At 41.0% G+C, this 18,447-nt stretch overlaps 1 protein-coding gene across 13 annotated transcripts in view; it reads right to left on the minus strand.

Annotated features, from left to right (window-relative positions):
• The window catches only part of CD44 (CD44 molecule (IN blood group)), an 86,634-nt gene that overhangs the window by 12,894 nt on the left and 55,293 nt on the right, over nucleotides 1–18,447 (minus strand). For 4 of the 13 annotated variants that reach the window (XM_073904771.1, XM_025878199.2, XM_025878197.2 and 1 more), the window contains 7 exons: nucleotides 16,039–16,152; nucleotides 15,449–15,565; nucleotides 11,062–11,190; nucleotides 8,072–8,173; nucleotides 6,212–6,301; nucleotides 5,131–5,337; nucleotides 2,394–2,459 (listed from right to left, as the gene is read on the minus strand). In XM_073904771.1, coding sequence (XP_073760872.1) covers nucleotides 2,394–2,459; nucleotides 5,131–5,337; nucleotides 6,212–6,301; nucleotides 8,072–8,173; nucleotides 11,062–11,190; nucleotides 15,449–15,565; nucleotides 16,039–16,152 — 825 coding nt within the window. The remainder of the gene's footprint in view (nucleotides 1–2,393; nucleotides 2,460–5,130; nucleotides 5,338–6,211; nucleotides 6,302–8,071; nucleotides 8,174–11,061; nucleotides 11,191–15,448; nucleotides 15,566–16,038; nucleotides 16,153–18,447) is intronic. The other 9 variants (XM_073904768.1, XM_073904769.1, XM_073904767.1 and 6 more) reach the window with 8 other exon arrangements.

An 18,447-nucleotide genomic window follows, 5' to 3' on the forward strand; every position in this document is an offset into this window, starting at 1 on the left:
GTTTTGGATAGGCTGACTCCTGTTAATGCAATCTGATGTTTTCGTTAAACTTGAAATGGAACAAAACAAATTCTTACCAGACCTCGGGCCATTCAACACATCTTATGCCACTTTGACAGTGGCCTTGTACTTTGTAAATCTTGGGGAGTCCAAGGTGCTTTTCCTAGCTGCCCCCCGGGGTCCTTGGTCATTGGCACACCTTCACCTGCATGGGTCATGGGATGCTGGCCATCTACACTGGAGATCTTCAGGCTTGAAAGTCATCTAAGCAGTAGAGGCACTCTCCCTGGTCTTTCTCTGACTCATAGAAGCCTTTGATATTTGAAAAGGAGGCCACTAATGGATCATAATCTCTTTATTTTGGTTTTCAAAAAAAGCGCTCCCAGCAAGGAAAGATCTGGGTGTGTGTACAACAAGATGAAACCTCCCACTTGAACAATACACACCTGCACAGGAGTCAAACAAAAGAGACCGCTCCCGCCCACCTGATTCTCACTTCAAGCAAAAGCCAGAGAAGATGGACGAGATACAGCAGGCCTCACCTTGCACTCCAGAGGTCTGCAAATCCAGCCGGGTAGGGCTGGTTGGGAAAGCAAGCTTTGCAAAGACGGACACTTGACACTGTAATTTGGAGATGAGATCCAACCTGAGACGTGTGCACAGAGATAATTCAACTGGCCTTGACTGTGAGAAAAACAGTCTAGGACAGAGTTTCTCAAACTTCAGTGCACATACAAAACACCCAGTGTGGGGGGAAGTCTAGTTAAAATGCAGAACTTGATTCAGTAGGTCTGGGATGGCTGGGGATTCTGCATTTCCAGCCAGCTCCTAGGAGATGTCCCAGTGGCTGGTCCAAGGACCACACTTGGAGTAGCTAGGGTCTCTTAATTTTAGAGAACATGGTTGAAATAATAACTCCCTATCATTTCCCCAAATTTTTCATTTTCCTGATAGCTCCCTCCCGTTCTTCACAAAACTCTGGGAGGTAACAGAGGCAGGTGTCCTGACCCCCTTTTTTTACTAAAAAGGAAACTGAGTTTGGGAAAGGCTAAATGTCCCATCCAAGGGATCTAAAGAGCTTGGGACTTCTGTCTTTACTTTAGAAGCATTTCTAATGAACCCCTCTATCCTGTGCTCTTGCAATGAAAGCTTATTACTGAGCCACCATGTAAATATCCGTCTTCATATTTGCTTTAAGTGTGTGAATCTTTAGGCCTGGAGGCAACTGCAGCACTGACTTGGGCATGGGGGGGAAGACCGTGGTCCCCAGATGGATTCCCTGGTTTTCATGGGGTCACCTGGACTGAGGATATCAGGGCCACCGGTATTGGCAGGACCTTTCAGTGGTTCCAGCGTTACTGGTCACAAGTAAACCTGCCTCATGTCAGACTTTGGTGCCTGCAGTAATGTTTCCAGGGGTGTGATCTGAGTCCCAGCAAACATGTATCCATTTAATAATACATGCCTGGCAGTAATTATGGTCATTACGGAGTGTTTTCTTCAGAACATACTTATAGAGGCAATATGAGACCTCGGGGCTTGAAACCTGGCTGGCTCTACCACTCAACTTACCAGTCATGTCAACCCAGCCAAGGTACTCGCCCTTTCAGAGTCTTAGTGTCCTTGTCTGGAATACAGGGATGCTAACCATACTTTCATAGGTCACGGGGTTTGTAGGATGATTACATAAAGTAATATTAGATGAACCATATGGAATTGTGGATATTCGACTGTTGACCTACAAAAATAGCAGCTTCATCTGGTCTACCCTACTACATGGAAAGTGTTTAATACAACACCACAAGCACACAGTGAATTCTCAGTAAATGCTAGCTACAGTGCCATGTGCTTTACACCTTTACACCTGTTGCATCATTTAGTCTTTAAAACAATGCCCTGCAACAATTATTATTATCCCAATTTTAATCATCAGGAAACTGAGTCTCAAATCCCTTAAGCAACATCCTCAGTTAGTATATGGAGGAGCTGGGATCAAGCCCAGGCCATTCTTACTCCAAGACCCATGTTCTTAATCAGGCTGGTGTAGTACAATGCTAACTTGAGATCCTGCCTGAATTCTTCCTGATCCTTCCACATGGAATACTTCTCTCTCCAACACGGTAGTTCTCAAAGTGTGGTCCCCGTCCCTGCAGCATCAGCATCACCAGGGAACTTACTAGAAATAAATATGCTCAAGCTTCACCTCAGACCTACCGCATCAGAAACCTTAAGAATGGGGCCCACCAGTGTGATTTAATAAGCACTCTCCAAGATTGTGACACACGCTAAGAAAGTCTGAGAACCACTCTTCTTGAGACACTGACTCATGCTTTATTAATCATCAGCAGGCTCAATGATGATAACAGTAAATGACTACAGTAGCTCAAACTCACCAGCTGATTCTGATCCATGAGTGGTATGGGACGTTCCACTGGGGTGAACTGATGAGTCTTGGTCTTCTGTAAGGAGTAATCAGAAAGCTTCATTACTGGGTGTTCCACTGCAATCTGCATTTCCTCACTTTTGCAATTTCAGACATCCTATCACCAAGTTTAATGTGTTAAAGGTCACCAAAAAATCAATGGCAAGGAACCTTGAATGGCTCCATGGTACTAATTACTGTTCATTGCTGGATCCACTGGTGAGTAGGTTAGGGCTTTAGTCACAATAAAGGAAACTGGGACAGCAAAGACCGTCCAGGATGACCACAGGAAGTGTGGTTTGGGTAGGAATCTAAGAACATAACACTCTCACAAAAATATTATGATGATCTTCGCAGATCTGAGGTTGGAACTTGATACTGCGTCTTTGAAATAAAGACTTTATGTTTTGAATTACACAAATGGGATCGCTGGGAGTGTGTGCACTCTCTGACTCAGAGCATGAGCCACTTAAAGAGATTTCTCTGAGGCAGGAAACAGAAAATGGTTTTGGTGTGCAGTAAAGGATCTTGGTGTTGAATTATGTAAAAAATTCAAAAGGAAAGGTCAAATGCTTCTTTAGAGAAAAAGAGCTTAAAGATAAGTGAAAAAGGAATAAGAAGATGAGAGTTAACATGTAAAAAATGTGGACCTGGTTATTAGAATATATTTTAAAAAATAACATTTTTCAAAATTCAAATCTGTATTTTCAACACCAAGAGTTAAAATAATCCCATCTTCCCAAATATCGATCACCAAAGGGCTTTAGATTGAGACAAGCTCATGAACTGCTCAAATCTGGGTCCACAGGTCAAATCTCAGATTCAGCCTGTGGAAACCCCTGCTCTTCTCCCTCTTCCCCACACACTTTCCAATGTGCTGGAATCTTAAAAAAACAAAACAAAACAACAAGACAACAACAAGACAAACAACAATAACAACAGAAAGGGATAATGGTTTCATAAAATGGCTACAGTCACCCATTATGAAGACCTGTAAGGAAAATATAGTAATCTGATCATCACCATTTCCTTGATTAGAGAAGGCGGAGGTAGGCGTCCTGTCGTCTCTTGTGTAATTGTACAGGGGAGACAGATTGCTTGGTTCCTTAGTTAGAATACTCGAAAACAGCATTTGCTGAAATGCCAACACCGGTACCCCCAATACCACCACCACCATTGTCACCACCACCACAATGGCGAATGTTTTAGTTCTTAACATGAAGCATGAAGACAGAGAAAAACATATGGGAAGAAATAAGCTTTATCTGAGTGGCTTGGAAGAAAACCAAGGATGGCAGATGAATCACTTACTAACCATTTAATCCATGAAGAACCACAGAAAATCTGTTTGATCATGGAATAATAGAAGGAATCAGCATCTGTGAGTATCGATTTTGTAGAAAGCATTTTATTTACTAACAAATGGGCTATGTAACCCTTCCACAATACTATTACTTTTAAAATTGCCATTTAAAATTTAAATTCATTTGATTGCACCACAGTCCTTATTCTGCCAAGAGAAAAGAGGCAGTGCTCTAAGATTCATTTCTTTGGAAGAAAATGGACAATGCTACTCAGGATGTTTAATAACTGAGGGCAGAACCATGATGAATAATGAATCAAAGGGTGTGAGGAGCTTTGTCTTGCCAATATCACCAAAGTTAGTATTTTTAAAAACTGCTTTTCTGGAAGCTCTGGGTGAGCAGCCCAGAGGAAAGAATCCAAGCACTTGGCATTCTGAGTCTTCTGTCCTCATATCAATTAGAGCATCACAGATGTCATCTGTTTTATATACTGGGTTCTCATAAGACTTATTCTTTTTGCAGGGGAGGAGAGGCAGACCTTGCTACAAATCCATATATATTTAAAATCACAAATCTTTAATATAATTCAATGGTTGAGTGGCAAGAAACACTTGAATCACTGGCACGGGGAGGAGAGATTCCAATTCTCATTTCTTATCCAGAGTAGGTATTTCCAGTTCTTTTTTCTTCAATGTAAGTTTCTTAATGCAAATGAAAGAACAAAGAAAGGGAGAAGTAGGGGAGACTGCTTATTTGAGAAAAGAAGTCTCACTCTCCTTTTAGGTCCGTGTCCAACTTAGTTGAATAAGTCATCTTTAGTCATCTCTTTGCCATCGCAACAGGAGAAGTCATGCCTATTCATTATTAGTAGATTAAATCATAAAGTGTGAGGTGTGAATCATAAGTAGGTTTAGCCACGAGCCCTTCACCGAAAGTAAAATTAATCAATCCACCACCAGTAAAGAAAATAATTTCAGAACAAAGATGTAAGCACATGGAAATGATTCATATGTTGGGTAAAACCTTACGAAACAGGTAGCATATCTGAGTTGAATCAAATGAAGTTGCTAATATTTGACTACTTTGACCTACAAAAGCATTGATTTCATATGGCTCAAATTAATATACCACAAGATTAGGAACAAAGAAATTCTACCCTAACAACCCTAACAACCCTAACAAGCACAAAAATAAACGGAGACTAAACTGGCAAATAAAAGCATTATTTATCTAAAATAAATCTAACTTTATTCGCACTAGAATGATGACCTGGGATAAAGGCCATTCCCATATCACAAATCGGTCTAATCATAGCCCACACAGAAAATGTCCCCCTATAGTATGAAATTAGGTGTTGTTTCTCTCTGTAGAGAAATCCAACCAGATAACAAATGGCCAAGTTACCTGAAAAGAAATGAATAACGTTAGAGTTGGAATCTCCAGCAATATTGACTTCAGTAACTCCAGGGGACCCCGTGTTAGCAGGGGTGACAGGGATGAGGGTCCTGTATTCCCCCGTGGCTGGTGAGTGAGAAGTAGAACCTTCCACTGAAGTAGCTGAGTCTTCAGGAAGATGTACACCTCTTCTTCCACCTCTGCCATCAGTTCTATCTGTGTGGAGGTGGGATCAGTGGTAAGCCCACAGTTGTGAGGCCACCACCCATCGGATGCTTGTCTTCGGAACGTGCCAGTGCTGCAAAAGCTTTCCACTTGTTATTCATGAGTATGGAGCAAAAGACAGTGCAGTTCGTTCCTACTGTTACTGAACCAAAGTGATATTTTGCAATCGGCACCACCTGGACATGATTCAGTGGAAGAGATTCTGGTGATCCCAATACCCAAGAAAGGGATTTGTCGCAACATCTGCCTGGATTGTTAAAGTTAGGTTTATGCCACTATGACTGTGACCTTGAAGTCAACTCAGGTACTAGACAATCTTGAGCGCTTACTCAATTGGACCCGCCTTTGATGAAGTGGAGAAAACACATCATTGAACTGAAAAGTAAAATTATGCTGCCTGCAAATGGAACGGTAAATGCCAGGTTTCAAAGCCATGAGGCTTTCGTTACTTTTTCCTTTGCCATAGGGGCACTGCTTCTTAGTCACCAGCACTATGGATGTATGTCCAGAGGATGAATGGCAAAATAATATGTTGATGAAAGGAAAACAGAGAGTGATAGAATTCAGACCTTTACACCAATTATAAATCATACGTAAGCGATTTTAAAACCATGCCACTAACTTTAGAGTTTAAGAAAGCTGACCTTTAAGATTAAGAAATACAGTTTGCACTTAATGTACAACAGCTTCTAAGAGGCCTACAAAGCAGAAAAATCCAAGAACCATCACCAGCCGCACCTTCTGATCAGAAATAACAGCATAATAGCCGCCAAGTGATGTACCTCCACCAAAGACACGGTACAAACATCCATGATTCATGGATCTTTATCAAGAGCTGAAGCCAGCTGGGCTTTACAGTCCTTACTGCTAGATGTTGGAGTAGAAGTCATTGGATGGTGTTTATCTTCTTCCAAGCCTCCATGTGATGTAGAGAAGCTCTGAGTATGACTCTGCTCTGTTTCAATGAGGGAGGAATCCAGCGTTAATTTGGAGCCATGAAACAAATCCTCTGTCATCTGCTGACAGGAAGGACCTAGCTCTGGTAGTGTCAGACAGGTAGGTGCCTAGGAAGACCGAGGTTTGGATCTACCATTCTCCTCTGATTGATAGAAAGGTACAACAGAATTCTGTTTTGTCCCTAATTGGCTCCTAAGAACCTCTTTTTCAGTACAATCAACAAAGGTAAAGTGCCAAGGTGAAGCCTGAACCAAAACTTTTGTCCACCCTGGATCATCCTGGCCCAATTGTAGCACCGCTTCTTGTCACTTAGGAAAACCGGGGAACACAGAGACAGGGAAAAAGGAATGGTTGAATTCTGGTGCTCCTATACACGATCAAGAGCACCCAGCTGTGGGTCGAGAAGTGGGACTGTAGGGAAATGAACACCAGGGTAGCAGGTAGCACAATTCTCACGACGAAAGAGGAAGAAGACCTAGAATCTAGAACAACCTGCTCAAGTAACTCAGATCAAATTTGCACAAAGAAATCTTAAGTCCCTTCTAAAGAATATTAAATTAAAGTTACCATTTCACTCTATTATTAGGTTTTTGATCTTGTCTGTGAATGAGGATTCTCATCACTGCACCGAAACGTCAGGAAACGCTTGCCTGGGCAAACACAAGGCCCTCACTGACATATACCAATTTGAGGTTGAACCACTGCCCGTATCTGAAATCACTTTGACTGTTTTGATTTGATTTCTTCTGTGTTCTTCTAAGAAAGGTACCGACCTCTGAGTTACAGGTGCAAGCATTCCATAAAGCACATCAGTAAGCCCTGTCCACCACCAAGTAAACATGACAACCAGGAGAAAGACATTCACCAAATCCCAGTCCCAGTGTCAGAATAAAAGTCAGCAGGGACATTAAGTGGAAACACAAGACCGTCCCTTGGAGGGGACCGTCTTAGGCTTCCCTCCATCTCCTTTGATGCGTAACACTGTGCTACATACATTCTTGGTGATCAATACATGCTTGCTGATTTTTCCTCTGCCTAGAAGGGTTCACATGAAGGACTCTGCCCAGTACATGTAGCAAGCAGTGAAATGAAGCCCTCTTCATTCTGGATTTCTTTCATATTCTGTGAAGAAATTGCAGATGACTGCAGTCTGATCTCTGGGATAGCCCTGTCCGTACAGTGGCAATTTAGCATTGATTCTCTCAGATGTTTAGTAATCGGAAGAGATATTGGCAAATGTTCCTCTTTTGTTCCCAGGCCCCGGCACCTTTGTGAATGGTCAACAGTACGTCTTGCCCCTCTTCTGTGGGCTGCTGTAATTTCCCCATTCTCTATGATTATCCGGACCCAAAATGTCTTTTCACAACCATGAAAGCAACCCTACTCCTCTCCTGCCTTGAGTGGAGGAAAGATGGGAGCCAAAAGGAGATGGTTAAAACAGAGAGAAAACACTGTCTTAGCCGTGGTCTTGGGTTTCACTCACATAACTATTTTGGGAAGGAAAATCAGGTTGGGCAGAATCCCACAACCCTTTTAGTTTCCTTAACATAAAGTCCTTGCATCTGGAAATCACCAAGAATGAAGGCAAAATCAGATTTAAAGAACCCACCAAGAAAATATAGACAATGAAGATGCTTTCATACTCCGGGCTGAGCTGAGCCACGTAGCCCTAACCGCACCATTCTACCACCAAGCTCTGCATCCGGGCCAGGGTGAGCGGGAGCTAAAGCGGGACTACAGGCCAGCCGAGGGGCTGTTCTATCCTTACGAGTTGTCACTGAAAAAGGTCCTGTCTTGTCCAGGTCTTCCACCAAATGTGTGTTTGGATCTGCAGAAGGCTGACGTGTTGTACTATGGCTGGAGTCCATATCTGAAGGAATCAAACTGGTGTTAATGCTTGACTTACTAAGCCACTCCCTGAGGGTGGTTTCTGGTCTCTAGACAAACTATTTTCACATGCAAACCTGGACTAGAGGGAAAAAAAGTACATACTGATTATGTCTCCAGAACTGGAACAAATTATGACTTCTTCAAAAAGTATCACAAGAAGTAACTGGCTTTCATTTAAAGGCTAAGTGTATGAAAGGTGCAATTTTTGTTTATTTTTGCTGAGTCTCCAAGGACACTAAATGAGCACATGACATGCCTCTCAAGCCTTGCAAAAAGACAGAAACACAGCCCGCGTGTGACTTGTCCCATGCCATACAGCTTGCTTCCCTTATAGACACATGTGTTCTGGATCATGGAGAAAAGATAAAATGTACTGGTTCGGACACCATTTGTTCTCATCTCCCTCACTTGGCAAAAGATTTTTTTTTTTTTTTTTTTTTTACAACCCTCTTCTCTCTTTTGGTCCTTTCTGCTTCCCAAAGTGAACGTGCATATAACACATAAAATTATCATCCAGTATTACCTACATGGAAGTCACGGAAAGTATTCGGGGGCAAGAAATAAGCAGTAGAGGTCAGTGAATCATTCTCCCCATAAACATAAGTATGAGGTGTCTCTGGAATTACCATGTCCAATGCCGAGTGATACAGAAGTGTCACTGAAACATTTAAATGTGCTGTTTCTAGTAAATACCACAAATCCATGCTGCTGGAATAACAAGTCCTGAGGGAAAGAGTGACCAAAAATCCAAGAGCCCCATTGCTGTTGCTGGCTCTCTAGCTCAAAGTTCACCCACACTGCTGCATCCAGACAGATTTAATCAGGTCCAGATGACTCCAGAAGGAAACACTGGAATATTGGGCACTTGCATCTACACTGAAGCCTTTACATACAAGAAAAGAGAATCAAGATCTCTGTAGGACAAAACATGGCTGATTGTATTATCCCAGGTTTCAAAAAGGAGGAAAGGCCAACCCAAATCAAAACCCCAAATGGGTATTCTCCCAGAAACGTCCTGTCTGTTGAAAGTGTCTAGATACTCTTGCTCATCTTCCCTTTTATAAGTAGACTCCTTCAAGACATTTTGCACCATTCTATGGTTGAAGCCATTTGTGTTGCCCTTGACATGTTCAATGTAATGGGCTCTCTTTCTGTTCATCAGTATGGAAACTTAATATTGATCCAGAAGGTTTTTTACTGGCTTGGTTTTCCACCATGGATATACCAGAGCCTCCAGCAGTCATGTACATGAACATGTGTGTTGGGTTTGCATGTGGCACTTCAAACCCACAACCTAATGGCCACAACCTAGCCATTCAAACTCATCTTCCTTTATGACACATGGACCCAGTTGCTCTGAAAAATTGATTCCTTGGTTTCCCTTCCTTTATGCCTCTCCTTACATGAGTCACCTTCCTAGAAAAACTTTCCCTGACTTCCTTGCTCTGACTATCCATGTTTCTCTTCCATTTTTGAAAAAAACCAGAATCAGATGCCTCTTTCTCTGACACTCTCTGGAGGGTCCTCTGTATTTTTGTGTTTATTGTTGGCAACATTCATTTGACATCTATTACCTATTGTCTAGTATTGTTAGATACATTTTGATTTATCATTGATGATAAATGTTTTCTTTTCCTAGCTAAATTTTAAATCAGCTAAGGTCATGGAACATTGTGTAGCCATAATGCATTGCACATTAGAAGACATTTAATACAATTGTAGCTTAAGGGATATCTAATCATTAACATTGGGGTACAGCATAGGATGTTTTAAAGAAATGAAGCCATAGAAACTGTGGGATTCCTTTTGAAGATAATTTTGTTCAATTCAATATCGAGAGACATCATCATTGTGCTCTTAGAACCCATTTCAATACAGTTTATGTTATGCATACCCTTGGCAGTTTGGATCCAGATAATATATTCAATGTTATGACTGAAAATTCACATCCTTCTATTGACTCTTTTGGTTTATCTCCCTTTTTGGAATGTGACATTTGTGCCATCAAGACACCTTGTTGAATAATTAAAAAAAAAAACAACTTGAGTAACTCAATTCATGGCTATAGTAAGGAGCATGGATTCTTCACCTTAGTAAAGACTGAGAAAAGGGATGACACCACCTGCTGCCAACTCCTACAGATTCTCTCTGATAAAGAATTCCTTTTGAATATAAAAATTGGTCAGAGAGAATCACAATCTTCCATTCTTGCAGAACTACAGCTAGTATCTCTTTTACTCTTTCATTTCTGTTTTTAATTGCTAATAGGTAAGTAAGAATGGGTATTTAAGAAAACAAGGATTCCATCCTGTATAAAAGTTGTCCATTCATTAAATTTGCAAACATTTATTGAGGGCAAAGAGTGGTCTAAATCCTGTCACTGGGTACTGTATTTCTGTCTCAATGTGGCAAGAGTGAATAACGTTCTCTGAGCTTTTTAGTTACTTGTTTAAAATGAGTGCTCACCAATTTTTTACCTCTAAGGTTTCTCTCCCAAAGACAAGTTACATCTTTGGGCCTACAGTGACAATAGTAACTGAATTCAGTCACTTTACTCTTTTTAAAACCCTGTACTTAAAAGTAGGTGGAAAAGAAACCTTGAGATTGCTCCTTCTTCAGAGAAAATAACTTCCACTCCCACCATCTTAGGACTAATTCTTCTTTACCCCTTTGGCTGAATTCTTCAGTCTCAGCCCAGGATTTCGTATTCAGATGAATGTCCATATCACCCCTACTTAGAAAACTAATTTCTAAAGAAACTTCAGGTGCCTTAAGAAGCAGTCTAAAATCAAGGGCACATTTCTAAGTAAATAGCCATTGGGTGGCTGTCAAAAACAGAATATATAAAAAAAGCTCAGAGGCTATTACCCATCCATCTTTCTGTTTGATGATCTCGTCCCATTGGATGTGAGATTGGGTCAAAGAAATAAGTCCAGGAGCTGTCCTCTTGGCTCTGCGTTGTCATTCTTTGGTCTGGATGGCCTTCTTGGGCTGGGGCTGGTGTGACCATGTAGTTCAAGCAAATGTCAAAGTGTTAGTTGACATCTGGCCAGGGATACATACACTGATACTTTTAAAAAGACTTTATTCTCTAGACAAGACAATGAAAGCATCTTCCTGGTATAGAGGGCCAAGAAGATGTGTAAACACAGAATGTTTTAGCAGGTATGGGTTTGTTCATGCTCATTTACTTAGCAATCAGCATGGGAAGTAGAGGCCACAAAAGCATTAATGACCCCTGCATGAATAAAGGATGAGTTATAGTCATCATGTGAACATAAAGAAGTGGTTCTTGAACTACACACCATGTGGCCACCATCCCCTAAAGGAGGAAGTATCTAAGCACATGATGTCATTCCGAGACAACCACATCCCAGTGAAATGCACATTGGGCTGGCAGTGATTTAGAGAAGGAATCAGGCTTCCCACAAGATAAACCTGAAATAAATGCCATTCATCTCAAAAGCATGAATGGAATCCATTAGAAGCATTACCTTCTAACAATGGGATTCACAGCTCAAGGGACATATAAGAATTCAACACTTTTGCTTTTGCATCATTCTGAGCCAGTGGAGATATATAGGTAGAGAAGATTCCAGTAGTAGCCCCTTAGCACTAATCACACCACGCAGCCAGTCACTGAATCCACTGCTCTGGCAGGTAGGCATTCAGAAGCTGCCACACACCCAAAGGACATTCTGCATTGTCTTCTATGTTGCAAATGGAAACAGGGGACTATTCTGATACCAAGTGAGAATACGGAATTCACATTCTTTTACAAGACAGGATGCATTTCCGTGTTTCTGCCACACAGACAAAAGAATCATGCACAGCAGTTTGCAGAGCTGAAGTTATCTGGCATCACTTAGAGATGACAGAACTCGAGTCCAAGTTCCACAATCCCACAACTCAAGAATAGAGAAAGTGTGTTTTTGTAAATGTAAGGAAAAAAAGCACCAATCATTCAAAGAGAAATCTCCAAATAGACATGACCAAAGGGCTAAATGACATCACACAGGTATTTTTTAACTATCTGGCTCCATTTCTTCCAACATCAGGATTCTGACCAAATGCTTTCTAATGTGCCCAGTATTTCATAAAGCCATGCTGTAGATTCCTTTATAAAACAAGAGGGAGTATTTGGTCAGATCAGAGTCTCTGCTACAATCTCACTGGGGGATGCCCAAAACTAGATCTGAAAGTGAGACAGGCAAGAGACACATTCTCTGTGTCTCCTTTGTATGCTATATCATTCCTGTTTTCGTGATTTGTTATGAGCATCTAAGGGTTGGCTCTGTGTTGGCCACATCATAATTTATTAAGGAAACTTAATATCTTGTGACAATTCCTTCAATGTCTTTCTGTTCCGTGTCCTCGATGCTCAGCATTTAACCCAAGAGGAAGCTTCCACCCAAGTTTGCTTGTTAAACAATCCATTACCAGCTGTCCCTGCTGTTGAATGAGAGTCTTCTTTTGGTGTTTGGGGATATTCCCCAGGCCATCCATTCTCAACCCACTGCTCTTTCTCAGTAGCTGTTTCTTCCATTGTACTACTAAGGATTGCCTGAGCTGTGAGAAGAATGTCAATTGTGAACCATGATTGTCCAACTTCCTTACCAACACATATCTTAATACTTTAAGGCCATATACACATGGGAGAAAAGGTAGAAAAGGAAAGCAGCAAGGAGAGAGATTATTGATATTCTGAAAGAGATATTAGAAATCAGTGGCCCAATTCTTCAATCTTTCGGATAGGAAAACTGGGACCTAAAGTAGTTTTGCTCAGATTGGCACAAAGTTAGGACTGGACCACAGTCTATGCATTCCCAGTCTGATTCTTAGATTCTTAGTTTACCATACTCTCTGGCCTCATATATCCTTGTCTGAAAGAATTGTGTGTTCAAAGAATTAACCTCTTTGCTGCTGTGATTTGGGGGGAGGACTGTATTATATATACCAATTGATGACAAAACCAGCATGGTGGGAGGCCTTCTCAAATGGTGGTCACATAATCCACGATCGCATGCACTGGAAAGGCACCAGCAGTGGATTTGCCCAGCATGAAAGATGTTGACAATGACTGGCACGTTACGAGGTTATGTCTACGTGGCATCCAAAATTGCCAAAATTACTTTTTAACAAAATTAAGTCAATGGAAGAAAACTATTCTAGCCAGTGTTTGGCATTATATAAACAATAGGAACGTGTGATGAGCTAAAAATGTCAACCCCTCGGTGTTGTAATTGTCCAGTTTCAAAAAGAATAAGATGAATGGAATAAAACTGTATCAGGGTACCTTTGGGAAAATCAGAAAGTCAGTGTCATTTTCACTTATAGCAACTAATAGCAAATTTTTAGTTCAATGAGAGCCTATAAACTTGCCAAGCCAAAGTATATTTTGCAACTGGTAAAACTGGGTTGTATTTCATAATTTTAGAAGAAGATATGTGTGATTTGATAATAAGAAAAATCTTTAAAAAATAAAACTTGTGTCCTCATTTTACCCTTGCACTGGCCAAAACATTCCTGGGGTTAAGTGGTTATCCAGAGGGAGGAAAAAGTCCCAAATCTTCAGTTTTACCTCCCACTGACTAAATCACTACTTCCTGACAAATAATGAAGTTAGAAAAACTATAAGCCTAATTACAAAAAAGGGGAAATGAACCCAAACATAAACTGCTTCTTCAAAATTTTTTAGAAAAGAAAGAAAAAAAAAAGAGACAGAAATGCACGCATGGGCATACACAACACTGTTTTTATAAACGTAACGATCCTTTAAATACCCAGTAACCTTTGATGTTTTCAACATATGGATTAGCAGAGTATAGGATTTCCGTTGTAAAATAAGAAAGTTGACTCTCTTCTAGGAGTTGTAATGTTCTTTGATAAAGCCCAGAGGTCACCAACCAGAATCTCTTTATGTTTGCAAGTACTGATAAGAGAATTGTTGTAGCGGTTACTGCTTTCCCTTTTCCTCCGTGAGGTTCTGTCACATCTGGCTTTTCAACTACCCTCCAGGAATGATGCCCCCCCACCCACACACCACCTTCTGACAATGGGCTCATTAATTCCAAGCCTCTCATGTAGCTGGCTCCTTTTTAAGTACAAACGGCCTTAAATTCTAAGATACACTTTTAGGTTCCAAAGGGGATTGGTACGGAATCCCATTCTGAAGAGACTTCTGCTTCTCATGGCCTTCTTCTATCAGAAGACTCCTGTTAACTATGCCCAGAGTCCTCACACAAAAATAAAATCTACTGGGAGAAGTAATGAGATGCAGGCCTGTTGGGCGTATTCGGTACAATGCCCAGGACTTAAAACCTATGTCCTAGTTGATGTCTGAAATGTTCTTTTGTTGTCTGAAGGCATCCCTCAAACTCTCACGTCTCCCTTTGGTTTCTAAGTGGCTGCTTCTTACATTCTTGCTTTAGGAGTATCCAAGGCTAACAGAATGATAGTTGAACCATAGTTTTAAAGATGCTACAAGGTGTTACCCTAAATTAAAGCTTCTTTTATTCCAAACATGACAGGCATATCGCCAAGAGAGAGATGAAAGAAGAAGAGTATATACTTCTTACTTTTTTTTTTGTCCTAGCCTCACAGACCAGTAGTGAGACTTGAAATTGTTTTGGAAAACCTGAGACGTTGGCACATAAGTAGAAATAACAGCATCAAAGCCTTCCCCAAGTTACTCTGGGCTTAAAAGCAGAAAAAGAACAGTCACAGAAATTCAGATATAGTCTCTATGAGCTACTGACCTTCCTCCAAAGAATACAAGGGATGCCTTTCTACAATGCAGTGAGGTACAGAATGTAAAAAAAGAAACTGATTCATCAGAGATCTTCACAGAAGAGAAGGATTCCAAAGATCACACTTGTCAAGCTCTCTTTCCAGGACCCACTGCTCAGCACCAAAAGATACAGCTTCCTCACACATTTCCATAAACACACACAAATCACCCAAATGGAACCTCGAGGAATCTCTAACACAAAAAACAAACATATCTCAGATCTTTTAAAAACATTTTAACCTTTCCACCATTTTGACCTTTTGGGCATTCTGACCAGTTAGCATTTTTCTCCCAATTTCTAAAACTGGTGTGTAGATTTGGCAGCTCTGCGTGCTCTGTGGATAAAAAAGATGACTGTATAGAAATAGAAGATGTGGCTAATGTCTTAAACAAAGTCTTCCCTATTCTTCAGAAGGATTTCACTAAGTCATGGACACCAGCACTGCTGACCATCAGCCTCCTTACTTGTGCTTGCAGGATGCTGAGCCTCCTCTTCGTCATGATGCTCATGGTGAATGAGAGGAGAGTGTGGTTCGCGGGGCCAGGCCTCTCCCTTAGTACTGGTGCCACTTTGGTCCACATCTGCCGTGATGATGGTTATATACAGTGTGACTTTTTTATCAACCAACCTTTGGTGTTGTGTTCTTCCATTAAAATGCATGCTATTTAACAGTGCCATGCCTAAATAGGACCTCCGAGCATCTACGCTCAATACTTTTGAGTGACTCCACTCATCTCTCCCAAGAGAAAAATCAATGGGCAGGAAATTTCTTAATGATCACCTGTTGTTCTACTATAATCACTTTGTCAAGGGCAGCACCATAAACCATGCTAATGTGTTCATTTTTATAATGAAGCAACATAAAGTATCTTGTGCCCAGATGGTATGATTGATAAATGACTCCTAGGTCGAACTGAGTATCCTCATGAAAGTTAAGAATTTGTGATGAGACATGAACTACATTTCTCAGCATGTCCTGATGACTGACCTTTGCAGCATCATAGACTTTGAGGGGGAAAAAATTTTTTTTAATGAAGTATGCATAACCCATTACCAGTCATCCTTGTAGTAGTCTGAAGTAATATTCCTGGATTCGATTCACCGGGGCTCCGCGAGGTCCAATCCTGGTTCTGTTTTGGGTGGTTAAAAAGCCGTGGTGTGGTTGGAACTGTGATAATGATGATTGAAGCAATTAGGAAAATGTTAGCTCTTGAGCCTTCACCACTTGTTTTGCACATCTCTCCCTTTTTTGGTCTACACAGTGAATCATCTATACCAGCTCGTATAGATGGTTGAGTGGAAATGGAGGGAAAGCAGAGAGGATTTCAGCTTGATTCAGCCATATTGTTAAGCACCTCAGTGTCCTCTGCATTCTGTCACAGAATACACTGGGGTCAGAACATGAGATTTTCCAGAGAAAGCAGCCAAAGGAGCTGCAGCAGAAGGAAGAACAGCTTTGCAAACACCAGCCCTCCACCGAGGAGAACGAAGAACATCAGAGTTTTTGCCCATCCATGCAGTCTGTAATGGCTCTGTGTGCTTGAAAGCCCAAGGAATTGGTATCACTGGCAAGTGTGTTAGAGCAAGATCCTTAGGCTAAAGAGGTAGATACCTGAACATTATACCATGATGATATGATCACTTTATTTCATTAGTAGTTTTGGTGGGGAAAGGCATACCCTGAGCAACCATGGATTTCCTATAGATGATTGTAGGAAAGAACATCTACCTGTAACAGCCATATGATTTAGCTGTACATTTCTGAATATTTAGCAAACACCTATGGTATTCTCATCAAATACAAAGCATTTTATGAGCAAGCCATTCACAGCCAATGAGAGAAAAACAAGATTCATACATTCAGTAGAAAAGCACCATAGGTCACCAACCACCAATACGGCAGCTCCCTGGAAAAAAAATAAGAGAGGCATACATCCACCAGAGGCCTGACGCTGTCACCCAAAATGATAGAGCTGGAGTAGGAGACACACCTGACAGAAGGATCATGACAAAATTGGGATAGGTTGCTCTTGTGAAAATATTACGTGCAAACCCATCCTAATTCTCTCAAACTTAATTTTGATACCCAACTAACACAAAATTCTTTTCGGAACTGTAATACTATCAGCTCGACTTCACAAATGAAGCACGTCGGGTTTAGAATCATCATCCACATTCTTAAAAAGCATGAAAAAGCGGCAGTTGTCTTTACCCCTACAGAAGAGAGAAGGTACTCTGCTGAATTATGTGCACAGGTGCCAAGCAGAAAAGTGAACTGAAATTGGAAAGTATGCCACAGAGATGAAAAACACCAAGGGACGTTTTCCCCCAGGGAACTTGATCACACAATTTATTTTCAGGTTGATCTGTTGGGGTTGCCGCCCAAGAAAACTGAGTTTCTCAAGTATCAAGACCACATCTTTACTCATGGCCCCACCTGGAAGATGGGACCACATCCCGAACCCAGAAGACAGTGTGACAGTAAAGCTCCAGTGTTCTTGGTTATTTGGTTTTCCTTCTGAAGTTATTAAAAAGAGTTTCCTTGTTTTATAGACTAAGCTCTGCAGTGGTGTCTGGGCTAAAAAATACGCCATTTAAAAGCTTAGATATAAAGCATCTAGTTCATCTTGAGTATTGTGCTATGGATGCCATATACTCAGATGCCTCAAAGCCCAAGCTGTATTTTTGGACTCCTCCCTTCCTGGGTGCTGTCCATTTGGGGACAGTCCTCTCAGGTTTCAGGAGGACAGTCAGAACTTCAGTGACCTGAGAGAGTACAGTCACACTGCAAAGGTCCACCTTCTCTAAGGACAGGAGTGACGGAGTGATATGGTGGAGTCAGTTCGGAATTCTCATCTCTGTTCAGCAACATCTCAGATCATTACAGATAGGTCTAGGAATCCCAGTCATCTGGCTAAATATTAGACTGACCTTTGCAGGTTTTTTAAGGGATGTTTTTCAGCGACTGCCATCTCTGTTCTCAAAGTTTTATAACTGTCACAAATTTGTATACTATTATGCAGTATTTTCGCTATTTGTTTTTAATAATTGGCACTGTTTTAATTAAGGCTCAGCTGACGTCTGTCCTTCCCTTCAATGTCTTTCTGTTATATTGGTGCCCTACTCATTTTTTAAAACTAGATTTGTTTCCTTGATTTCAACCAAGTTTTGGTGACGATGATTCTTGAATTCTGGTTCCCAACTTTAATCTGTTCTAGGGCCATCTAAGTCTTCAGTGTAGAATCATCCACAACTTTTAATTAATATCCTCCCGCTCACATTTTATTGCTTCAATAAACCAGAGTTTGAAGGCAAGACCTCTGGCTTTTTTCATCTTTGTGTTCCCAGCACCAAGCACAGTAGGTACACAATAAATACTTGTTGTAATGTTTTACTATGCTATTGTCTGACAAAGCTCAATAATTCAAGGAGAATCTGCAGCAGCAGACCACATAGGTAAACG

The sequence above is a fragment of the Callorhinus ursinus genome, unplaced genomic scaffold (genome assembly GCF_003265705.2).
Source record: "Callorhinus ursinus isolate GAN/ISIS: 27379988/994484 unplaced genomic scaffold, GSC_fseal_2.0 scaffold21, whole genome shotgun sequence".
In the NCBI taxonomy this organism is placed as follows: domain Eukaryota; kingdom Metazoa; phylum Chordata; class Mammalia; order Carnivora; family Otariidae; genus Callorhinus; species Callorhinus ursinus.